Source organism: Protopterus annectens, chromosome 3.part0 (assembly GCF_019279795.1).
Source record: "Protopterus annectens isolate FY-2018-M chromosome 3.part0, PAN1.0, whole genome shotgun sequence".
In the NCBI taxonomy this organism is placed as follows: Eukaryota; Metazoa; Chordata; order Ceratodontiformes; family Protopteridae; genus Protopterus; species Protopterus annectens.
In genome coordinates this window covers 813,129,561-813,142,194 of record NC_056731.1, presented here as the reverse complement: position 1 = coordinate 813,142,194, position 12,634 = coordinate 813,129,561, and the positions used below count along the sequence as shown (strand labels likewise).

At 36.9% G+C, this 12,634-nt stretch overlaps 2 protein-coding genes across 3 annotated transcripts in view; one reads left to right on the top strand and one right to left on the bottom strand.

Annotated features, from left to right (window-relative positions):
- EXOC2 (exocyst complex component 2) overlaps positions 1-12,634 on the top strand; it is a 2,261,550-nt gene that overhangs the window by 2,032,367 nt on the left and 216,549 nt on the right. The window lies entirely within an intron of this gene.
- Positions 1,963-2,835, bottom strand: LOC122796571 (homocysteine S-methyltransferase 1-like). The gene is given in 1 exon segment (XM_044065157.1): positions 1,963-2,835. A coding segment is annotated over 1 exon segment (873 nt).

The following is a 12,634-nucleotide window of genomic DNA, read 5'->3' as shown; positions in this document are numbered from 1 at the left end:
GTCTCTCTTCCCAATCTTTCATTCTAACCTCCTGATTTATTTTATAGCTGTCATGCAATATTTTATATTCCTTACTAATTATCCATTTTTTTGACAGTAGCGTCTGTTTTAGATTTCACTAAAACCTACCAGAGCACATCTTACACTTAGAACTCCCCTGCCCCTTTCTGTTTGCCTATACTCTGATACAAATCCCTTCTTGGCCTCATTCCACTCTGTTACCTTTTCCCCTCTAGTTTTAGCTCCCACTACCTTGGTTCTTTGCCAGTTTTCTCTAGTAAATTCCAGCCCTTATTGCATATTTTCTTTTCCTCTACTTGCATTCATCTTTATTGGCAAAGTATAATTTCTCTGTTCCCATGTTGGCTTAGTTTTTAGAATACTTTCTGCAATGTTATGAATATAATATTCTGTATGGTTATTTTCTGTAAAGATCTGCATCCAAAATCCCACTCTCATTATTTTCTGAACTCACCTCACTTGTTTTATCATCATCCCTTTCCTCTTTGAATTAGAACCTTCTGCTTATGTTATGTAATGTATATGAGCCTTAACTGTGTAGCTCAAAGATATCCCTTCATATCACTTAGTCCTAAACCATCTTGTTCTGTTGGGAGGATCAGCTTATCCTGTTTAACTGTTGCAGTTTCACCTACCAGATAAATTCTTTCAACTCTTTATTAACTCTTGTCCAAAAATTCTCTTCTGGTTGATAAGAATATGTTTGATCCTATATGTAAAACTAAGGGACTAAAAACATTTTCACTGCTTGTATCTTACTACCCAGATAAACATACATTTCCAATTGCTCAAGTTTTGAATTGTCTATTATTTAGTCTCTTGTCACGTATCTTTAGCTGCCATAACAGAAGCTTTTTTAATCCATATTCTTAAGTATTTGATCTTATCGTGTCCCCATAAATATGGATATTGCCAAACTAATTTATGTGTAGACACATCATTTCTAGCTATAGCTTTTGTTTTATCTTCATTAATTTTGTATTCTGGAAAGATTGAAACTGTCTCAAAACATTCCACAAAACAGAGATGACCTTGTCTGGATTTTTCAAGTACAAAGCAATATAATCTGCAAATAAAGCCAGATTTTGATTACCATGTCAGTTATATCCTTGAATTACTGAGGCCGTTATTTTCTTTGCCACTGGCTCTAAATGTAAAGCAAATAGAGAAGGGAAAAGAGGACACCATTGCCTGGGTCCTCAGTTCATATATGGTTCATATGAGGTTACTAGTCTAATGGCCTTAGGGCCCTTATAGGTTCGTAGGTTGGTACTGAGCTATCTGCCCGAAGGCATATATTAGCCCAGCCATGTTGTGCGGTATTCATCACCCCTTTAGTAGTTCCCTAGACCCTTGTACTAGCAGCTAGTACCCTTGGCCCCTATCTAGTAGTGCTGTTGGTGTGATCCCCGGTGTGAAATTTCTGTTACCCATCCACTCATCAAGGTTCCTCTTGAAGAGTGATAGTGAGGGGCTCTGTCTTGTGTAGATCAGGACCCTGTTCCATAGTAAGGGAAGTCTCTGCGAATGTTCTATTCATTGTTGTGTTGTTATAAGCCTAGCCATGTTATACCCTTGTTCCCTTACTGACCCTCAGATAATCCACAGGCAAGGTTACAGTTCTTATTATTTTCTGGGTTCTCTTTACCCAAGTGATTTTATATTTCATAGTTGTTAAACTAATAAAATTGTTATTAATTATGTAAATAACCACTAGGAGACTAAATCACAAGTGCTGTGTAATGCAACTTAAATTTATGTAAAAACTGTTGATTTTTGAAGAAAACTGGGCTAAAATTTAAGGCCTGACTATTCCAATGTAAATTGAAAAACTGAGATTTCCGTTTAGTTTTAACAGAAATTAATACCTAAAGACTAGACATCAGTTAACTTCGGTTTTCTCAGAACATTATACAATTCTTCAATATCAGAGGAAGTTATTCAACAACCACCAGTCCATGTAGCACCCATTTGTTTCCACTCCATTCCTAATGAAGCAAGACTTCTCTTAGAAGAACATACTCGCCAGCCACTGTTGACATCCCAACTTTCACCACTGTTAGGATACACAGTGCAGTCTATGCTGGGGTGTTAACTTCTTTCTGCAGATGGCAGTAGAGCACTTATTAACTCAGGGGAAGAACAACTAATTCCAGTAGCCACCAACTGCTCTGACTTGGCTGATAACTTGACAGCTTCCTCAAATGGTTCCCCGTGGCAGATAAGACATTCATCCTTGCATGGAAAAGATAGCCATGTCTTGGTGTTAGGGAATTCTCTAACCAGCCCTACTAATGCTTTGGCATCCTCCTGGCTTGGAATGGTTTCCATAGCTATTATGTCCACACCTGCTGTTGCAAGATACTGCATTTGATGTCGATGCCATGCATTTAGCTCCTCCAAAGTCATTGTGTCGACATAGTTCCCATTGTACTGTGAGCCATCATGAAGGAAAACTCCATAAGGCCCAATGGAATCTGCAACCTGAGGTGGTCTCCTACCTTTACATTTGCAGCTCAGAGAGAATGTTTCTACAGCTTTCTTAGCAAATGTCATTCCAGACTGTACAACTTCTATAGCTTGCCGTACATTCAGTCCCAGATCCTTCACGAAACCTTCAACTGTTGCTTGATAAGTAGCTGTGATAATAATATCTGCACTGCTGCAGAGATACCTTGAATGCACGCCAGTGATAGCTTGAGGATTGCTCTGAAGAATCCTAGCACTCCACAATGGGTCTCCCTGTATTTAAAAACCATCTGCTTCGAACTCAGTTGCCAGACCACCATCAAGGATTTTCACATCTTCATTCATTGTCTTAAGTACTGCCGATAGCTACTGTCCATTAGAAAAGCCTAATACTCGTACTGAAAAAAGTGCTCACCAAAGTTGTGGCTGTTGTCGACAACTTATCACATATACAGTACCAAGTAGAACGTAAACTCAACTTACAAGAGAAGAATCCTCTCACTTTAATTCCCGCTTCCAATCCTTCATATATTATCCTGAACAACTTTGTTGTTGTGTCAGGGAGTTGCAAATGTTTCCCTCACCCTACTCATTAAATCCAAGCTTAATGTGTTGAATGCTTTTTCTGCATCAAAGCCCACCAACAACAGGGGAATTTTTTTTACATTCCGTTTCCCCCTCTGGATCATCATTCTTCCATTAAGTTGTCAAATGTTTGCCTCCTCTACAGAAAACCATATTAATAACACCTTTTCTAGTCTTTTAGCTTATATAGACATCAACGCTGTATAATCATGGTTTAAACTCAAAATAGGTCTGTATGAACCTGGGTCTGACATGTCTTTACTCTCTTTAGGTAATACAGCCACCACAGCTTTTTTTTTTCCAAGATGATGGTGCTTCCATTCCTTTAAAAGTTGTATTAAACAAAATATTCCAGAACTTTATCAGTGTCTTCCCCCCTAAATTCCAAACATCCACAGGAGTACTATCTGTTTCTTGTAGATTTCCCTGCAAATTGATTATATAGCCCTGTTTTTATCTTAACTGTTAATTATTGATCCTCATCTTCCTCTAACCTTGGCTTAAGTCTTCCATACATATTTCTGTTTGTGATCTTTCTTGGCTTTCATATTCCTCTGCTTTATACAAATGTTTATAAAATTTCCAAAATATGTCTGATACTTCTGTAGGATCTCTGGTTATTTTTCTTGTCAGAGGATCCCTAAGTTTGGCAATAACCTTTTCTTCTTTCTGTTGCCTAAATCATTGTTCTAAAATGTTTGTGCTTTGGGGTTATCAAAAATAGTTGCTTAACAGCAGTCTTTCTAAACTCATGCATGTTATCCAAATACTACCTCTTTGGCATTCTGTAGGGGTTCCTCCTCTTTTTCTGTGAGATTCCCTTTGTTCTGCAGTACTTCAACCTTTGTCAGTCCCTCTAAGTAATTCTTATTACTTCTTAACCATATATCTTTCTCTTTTATTTCTACACTATTTTAAACTCCACTTTCATTTTATACCACTTACTAGATATCCCTTCTGAAGAAATTTCTCTCTGCTAATAATTATTGAATAATTTCCAGTACCCCTTCTTTAAATTTCTCTCTTTAACAGGTAGGTAAGAAAACAGTAGTGTCTCATTTCTGTCTTAGTTTTTATTGGCACATGATCTGAGATACTGGAGCCATGGAACATATTATCATGGAACTTATAAACAAAGACATTGGCAACCTTCAAACACTGGACCCCACCCAGTTTGGGTTCGTGAAGGGCCGATCTGGTCTCCTGAACCTGATTGACTTCTTTGAATCAGTCTCCAGAGCTGTGGACAAGGGTAAGGCGGTCCACACAGTCTATCTGGACCTCACCAAGGCCTTCAACACCATCTCCCACTCTGGAATCATAGATAAACTTACTAAGCTGGGCATTAATCCCTACGTCACTCGATGGGTTGCCAACTGGCTTACTGACAGAACCCACACTGTAAAAGTAGCCAACTCCAAATCCAGCTGCAGACAAGTGACAAGTGGAGTACCTCAGGGTTCAGTCCTGGGACCGCTCTTGTTTGGCATCTACTTCTTTGAAGTACAGGCCAATACTAAGGGACTCTGGCTAACAAAGTTTGCAGATGACTGCAAACTGGGAGCCATTACTGAATCCCTAAATGATGTGGATATTCTACAAAAGGGCCTTACAGAGACAGATACTTAGTGCCAGAGCCATGGGCTCAAGCTCAATGCCCCATGGGCTCAAGCTCAATGCCAAGAAATGTATAGTTATCCCCTTTGGGAAAAAACATGTACCCGTGAATTACCACATAGGTGGCAGTACACTAAGCACTGAAAGTGGGATGAGAGACTTAGGGACATAGGTGGACAGTGGTCTCACCTTCGATAACCACATCGCCACAACAGTCAGGAAATCCTTCTGTGTAGCACACCTCATCACTAAGGGCTTTTCATCCAGAAAAAAGGAGGTCATTGTCCCACTGTACTCATCCCTAATTAGACCCATTATAGAATGCAATGCCTCGTTTGGTATGTGCCTCTCAAGACATCTGCAAAAACTGGAAAGGCCCGCAGAGATACCTCACTAAAAGAATCACAGGCCTAAAGCAGATACCCTATGCTGACCGTCTAAATGAACTCCAGCTATACTCTGTCACATACCGTCTACTCAGAGGCGATCTCTGCTTAACATACAAGGCCATGTCAAACCCAGATCTATTGGACATGCTACACTTAAAGAAATCCCCAATCCCTCAGTGCTACACACTCCAGAGATCTAAACCTTGTCATCACAATCAACAAAACATGCTGGAGGGATAGGTTCCTGACCCAGAGACTCCCCAGACTCTGGAACAGACTGCCCATACATGTCAAGCAGAGCGCCTCTTTGGCCCTCTTCAAAAGGAACCTTGATGATTGGATGGGAGATAGGAAATTCACCCCGGGGATCACGTCAGTCACCCTGCTAGACAGGGGTTCAGGGAAGTAAATATTGTGGGAAGATATAGCCAGGGAATTGTTATGGCTAGGCTTGTATAGACCCTAGGGCCGATAGCCTAGTACCAACCTATGAACCTATGGATGCGTATCAAAGCTTTCAATTAAATGTACGTGTACCTCTGGAATATAATTTCTGTCCAGTCCTGCCCAATTATTGTACCTTGGGGAATAATATGCAGATTCTGTCAGAGTTCCTACTATTGATCATGTTTTCCATACCAAATAGTTTCATATATTTCTTCAGATATCTGCCATTGTTTATTAAATTTTCCCTTTTAGATCCCCCGATGCATCCTCACTATTGCAAGTCAACTTCCAGTCCCCACCTACAAGTAATGCTATCTGTTGAAAGCTGAGTATTTCTCCCAAAATTTTCTTAAGCTCCACAATAACAGATTTTGGTGGAATGTAAATACATGCCAGTGTAATCTTCCTCTGTTGTCAGTAGCCCTTTACTATGTCAGATGTACCATCATTGTCTTTTTTCCTTCTTCTGAAACTACTGAATCCCCCTCCAGCAATCAGTATTATTAATCCCCCTTTTCTTTGTCCCTTATATTCTGCTGAGTACCCATGCTGAAATTCTTTCCTTGTGAAATTCACCTGCTCATTTCCTTCCAAATGCATCTTCTGCAGCATTGCTATTGCAATCTAAATTTGTCACTAAAGTTGAATACTCTTCCCATTTTATTTGTATCTGTAAGGCAGTTTACATTCCAAAGTAATATGAATAGAGTAGCCATTATGATAAAAAGCTATTGTTTTGTCTTGCATTCATACACTAATGGTTGGCAGACTGATCTTTTATACAGTTGTTTTTCTCTCCTCTATTTGAACCTATGTCACATTTTCTTCAAGACCTTTTACATTAATGAAAACCCTCAAATGAAAACCTAAATACATTTTCTGAACCCCCTCCATCCCCTATTAATTCAACAAATGAAGTTTAACCCTCTAGATAAGAACAATTGTCTAAAATTGATAGCTCCATCCACAGGCATTACCTAATCTATAGTTAAGATTGCCCATACTAAAGTGAATGTTAGAGCCTGGGCTTTCCTCTCACACTGATTACTGTGTGTTCTTTTCTTAACTCCATTTCCCTATCAGATGTGAAAAACAACTTGTATGCTTTCAGAAAACATTAGCTTTTAGAAGTAAGAAAAGGTGTACTGTCTATCTTCAAATGAAAACTAATTGTGCACTTTTCTATTAAATGCGTTAAAGAATTAAGACTGCTGAGGAGTCTTACTATTTCTTTTTCACTTCCCATAATTCAGACTTTATTTTGCACTGAATTATTTGCCATTGCATCTTTAAATGTTGCATTTCCCCCAGCAAAGAATACTCAGGACTCCAATGCTTAATTGTTTACATAAGATGGTCTCCATTTTAAAGTAGTCAGCAGTGAAGAAAACTGATGACAACTTTGCAGATGCATGAAGGAAATTTTGTAAATTTTACTCTGAGCAGAATGTACAGAATTCCCCTGGTCAGCAGCCTTAAGCTGGATATGTCTCGTGTCCCACTGAGGGCATTTGCTAATGGAAAAAAAAACAGCTAATATGTTCGCAGATGAAAAAAAACGTAGCATTTTTCGTGGTTTTCATCTTTCCGTCTTATTTTTCAAGCTTATCTTCTTACAAAAAAGGATTTGTTTATACAGTCAGTCAGATTCTGTAATCTAGCCATCACCCGTATAAGAGCAATGTAAATTCTCTTAATTCTGTCTATAATGCTATCGGCACACTTTTACACCCCATATCCACCCTAGCATGTAAAAATCACAGCATTATATTCACTTAAACTTGCTTCTGTCCAGCTTTTTTTCTCCTGTTGTACTGTAAAGCCTGTAGTGCTTATACCTGAAAAAGTAGTATTTGTTTATTTTGACGCATACAGTAGTCTCAGAAAATACCCCCTCCCACACAAACGCACATTTAAAATCGCCCTGATTGCATATAGTATAAAACTACTTTACAATATAATATGCAGTTTACATTTTGGAGTATATTATACAAATACTAATAAGAACAAAAAATGTTTTACTTATAGTTACTTATTTTTCCCTTTTGGTTCCTTCTAAACATTAACAACATAAAATGATGTGTATACTTTACAGCCCACCCATAAGTTTAAAAAAGTCAACAAAAGTCCAATCTTTTTCAGCCACTTTTTTTTTCAAACCCATATTTCACAAATATGATGGATGCTTTACAGTCTTTCATTTATTCACTAATTTCAGTGTTGCTGATGATCTTCCCAATTATCTCAAATTCCCAACACCAGGCTCTGGTTCAAGTCGAAGGCACTCCGGATTCTTCTAGTCAACACATGATTCTTTTTCTGTCATGCATTCATTTGGAATGGAAAGTCTCTATGAGTTTTATTTTCAGAAGAATGAGAAGTAGGGTCTCCTTCTGCTTGCTGACTCCCCTTTTATTGGATGAACTTTATTACTTCCTCCTTTGCCAGTTCTGCATCAAAAACTGTCTTTGATCCTCCAGGAAAAAAAATATTCTGAAAATGACTAAATGCAGCAGTTTGAAGCTCACACCTGCCGCTCAGCATTCCGATTGCTGGGATAAATGTACTTCTCTTCTGCCTGCTGAACATTGAATAATAATTTTCTACAAGCACTCTGCAGCGTCCATTTTTAATACTTTTCCCTTCTGCCACATTTTTTACAAGGTCATCTATTTCTGCTGGTATAATTGCTTATTTACTAATATATGTCTTGGCTGCTTTTTCTTGTCCAGATAGGGGTTAAATCCAACATAACCTGTCAGACTTGAAATTTCAACTACCCTGATTTTCAATTAGTTTGTTTCATTTAGTTTGCTGTCATGGAATTATGTTTCAGGGACTCTCGGTAAATCTCTGGCAGTCCTTCATGTAGAGTTTTGGTGATTTGTGATTGCTTTTATCACTATGGATTTTCTGGATTATCCACAAACACCAGAAAAGATCTATGTTAACAAAATATGTAAATTCTGTATTTTTTATTGTAATGCTTGTAGTTTGCAAAATACCTCAAACTGTTCTAATGGCTAGATTGTGTGAATGTTAACATTACCATAATAACAGAGGTTTAGAATTCAGAAAATATTTTTTTTTATTTTTTGATATAACTAAATTGAATGTCTGAGGCAGCAATGTTTTCATTAATTCATAGTTGTAGTCTGTAGTGGTTGATATCCAGAGACAACTGGCCTCTAAAACAGTCAGACGTATCAGTTCGTTCAGGCAACCATCCATGGACAGGATTTCACTAAATTCCTCTTTTTTTTTTTTTTTTTTGTATAACAGAAGGACCTGATTTCAATCAGGGATTTTAATTTTTCAGGGATCAACCCGACGTTTTTTTTTTTCAAATTTAAGATGTGAAGAAGATATGACGTTGTTATGATTCATACTTTGACTTAATTCGTTCATATACCTACACAAGACAGCAATAATAATCTTGATTTAGTTCATACTAATTGTGAACAGAAAATTTCTGAAGTGCATGTTAACCTCCCTTCAGGTAGTTCAGACCATAGCTCACTGTCACTCAAAATTTTCTTTGTTAAAAGATTTCTACTTCATGTTACTAAAAGGTATGATTTCAGCAATATATATTTCAGTGGCTTATGTGATTGTATTAATATGGTCCCCCAAGTCACTAATTTATCAACAACACTCTATGGAGGAGACTTTTCATGCTTGGTATAACAGAAAACACATCAAAGTACACTGTTGGTGGGGCACCAGTCTTTATAAATTATACAAGAAAAAGAAATGGGTATACAAAAAATACAAAAACAATCCATCTTCTACAAAGAAGAGTAAGGTAAATCAATTAAACAATTTTTTTTCTGCATTTCTATGATTGAAAAAAACCCACACCTTTAAAGTTAAAATAACCTCCTCCATCTCAAACAAGAAACAATGTTTTTTTTTAAGTATGTTGATCATACTTCAAAGAAACCTAATTTAATTACATCTATATAATCTAAGGGTAAACTACTTGGTAATTCTAAAGAGATGGCTGATTAATTTAATCTCTGCTATTCACATACTGTATCTGTTGACTGTTGTAGCTCATACACTAAGTCCAGATTGTTGCCTACTCATAACTTTGTGCCCACTTATTTTCAAGAATTGAATATCCAAAAACCACTGTCTAATCTACTGGGTAAACAACTGGCTTACTGGAAGAATACAGCGTGTCTCAGAACTAGGCTCCTTTTCTGATTTCTTGCCAGTAAAGTTAGGAGTTCAAGTCTCAATCCTTGGACTGTATCTTTTCAATCTAATTCTTTTAACATGGCCTATAAATAGACTGTGCTGAATTTCCAAATATTCAGACTGCAGTATATTTTTTAAGTAACAATACATAAGGGGTCTTAATTTTTGAGTTTCTAAGTTTGTTTTGTAACTGGGCAGGAAGGATAGAATTAGGATTTAGACCTATCAAATGGCAAATAATCTATTTCGGTCTACTTGGTGTCAAACAGTGTTTATTACTTGATGAGGAGGGCCTACTTGAAATAATTATTCCAGACTTAATCCTTTACTAGTCATGTTAAATCTATTTGAAACAGAGGCCTTAAAACCATGGGATTAATCCTAAAATCAGTATCTCTGAGACAAAAAATCTATTAGTTTTATACACCCAATTTTGTAAATAGAATAGGTTTCTGTATGTAATCTAGAGAAGACTGTGGGATCAGTTCACCATAAATAAGTGAAAAAAACATTCCGTCTGAGAAAAATCTAAGCTATAGTGACAAGCATAAGGAACTGAAATAATTTTTTTGTCCACAACTCCTACATAAGGTGTAAATGAATAGTTCCATGTAACATTTACAATGAGTTCATATAATCTTTTTCCTTCATTTTCTTATCTATTAACTTAATATCACACAGCCATAACATAAACTTCAGCATACTATGTTGTCATAAGAACATGTGGAACAAGTGCTTAATTGTGGTCTCCAGGATTTGCAGTAAACTGTCGATATTAGACTACCGTGTACTGTTTCCTCCTTTAAGAAAAACTTGGTGCTTGGATGGGGAAAGATGTATATAGCATCACATTTAATGAATCTGTGTTCCTCAACAGCCTTTCTGATTAAACTAGAAACTATGAGAGTCTACTCTTCTTGCATCTTAAGTTACGCCTGCATAAATCACAACATAATTTTATTCTCTTGAACCAGCTGGAAGCTTTTCCCAGTGCTTTTTGTACCTAGAAGGCCACTTTTTCCTTGTGTTAATGAACCTTTAGAATGGATTGAGTTAGTGACTGATGAACTTTTTTCATCCTGGAGATAGAAAGCTTCCCTTGTATTTAAGAAACAGTGGCCATTTTCTGCAATCCATGACTAGCTCTGCTTAACAGGGTTGCTGTTTTGCTACTATTGTTAACATTGAGACTTTTTACTTCTGTACAGTATTGTGCCTTATAGGCAATTCTGTACTTACCTTGTGCTTTTGATTTCTTGCAATACATATGTGAATTGGCTGAGTTTTACTCGTAAAGTAACTTTTTTTCTGCCATGATGGTAAGTTATCTACCTGGAACAAAGATATACTGCTATGAGTGCTGGATGTGCCCATCTATGCTAAACGTTTTATGGAACTTGTTGAAGAGACCTACATCTATGCAGACTTTAATTTTCAATTACATCTGGTTGCATTTTAAGTACATAAATAATCTGATTTTCATCTTTCGGGGTATTTGACTTCAAATTTAAAAAAATGTGTTTACCAGGTGATAAAAAGACTATTTTGGTATTTCTTGTTTGTATTACAGGGCAGCTCTAGTTGGATGTTAGCTCTTTATGCCTTATGTGAAGAATAGATGGGTTAAAACTGTGTGTCATAAGCCAGCAGCAGCTAATACCTTCACTAACAACATACCTGTGATGCACCTAATAGAATTTCTTCACTTTTGAAGAATATTTTAGAATTAGAAAACTCTGCCTCGAAGAGGAAGTATTTTATGGCATAGTCAAAGAAATGACACCAAGGTTGGCTGAGAGAGGTTGTGAAAACCTCTTCCTGGGAACATACATCAGAGCACAATAGCAACCAAAAGCTAATCTATTAAGCAGCAGTGAATGTAAATAACTTGCCCTTGTGGGACAAAAACAAGATGCATACTTTGTAATTAGATATGCTATTTTTCTGGAAGGTGTTTCTAACATCATTAAATAAATTCACATTTTGTTATAAAGGAACAAGGCAGAACTTCAGTGCTCACGTTCAGCACTCAGAAGTGTGGTCATTGATGTGTAAGTACAGTTCTTAAATTACTAATTTCACGATTGCAGTACCTTGGAAATTTTTTTTATTTTGAGGTACAGCAGTTATTGGAGTTGGTGTATATAAGCATTAGCAGTGTAGGGGCATAATCCCCTATATCAACGGGATGTAGGGAACCCTGCTTTATGGCATAGCATCAATTATGCATTGCACTGATTTGTTAAGAAGTTAACATTCTTGTTCACCCGTTTGAGTGTCAGGCATGTATATGTTGGAATGTAGTCATTCCACCTTTATTAAGTGATAACAATGTTCTTAACAATGTTCTGTTTAAAGTCTTAAGCATCCAAATTTAGTTAGGATGTTTTATTTATGTATTTAATTGAGATAGAGCACTAATTCTTATGGAATGATTTCAGGCTCATACTGGCAGCACAGTGTAGTTAAGTGACTTATTCAGAGACATGCAGTAGGCACATGGAGGTGGATGGAATCAAACACTGAACTATAGGGAGTGTAATTGCTCAGTTACTGGAGAATACAGAGACAGACATCAAGTCTTTTTTTGAAACATTTCTTGGTAGTTCCTTTATTTTCATAAGCTGTTAACATACATGCCTTTCAATACCAAGCAGTTCAAGATAGACAGTGCATATAATCTGTTTCTGGCCAAGACAGACTAACTCTGTAGCAGAACTAACTCTAAGCAGGAAGTATAAGTATACTTTAAAGGCAGCCTACTTTGGATGGAACTAAATTTAATTACGTCTTATTTACAAATTTAATTACTCTCTTTCAAAAAGGAGTTCCAAAAAGAATCTTCTCACGTGTTGTTTCTGTTATTAGGCAGATGAAAATATGATGTGTTAGCTCCCTTGTCA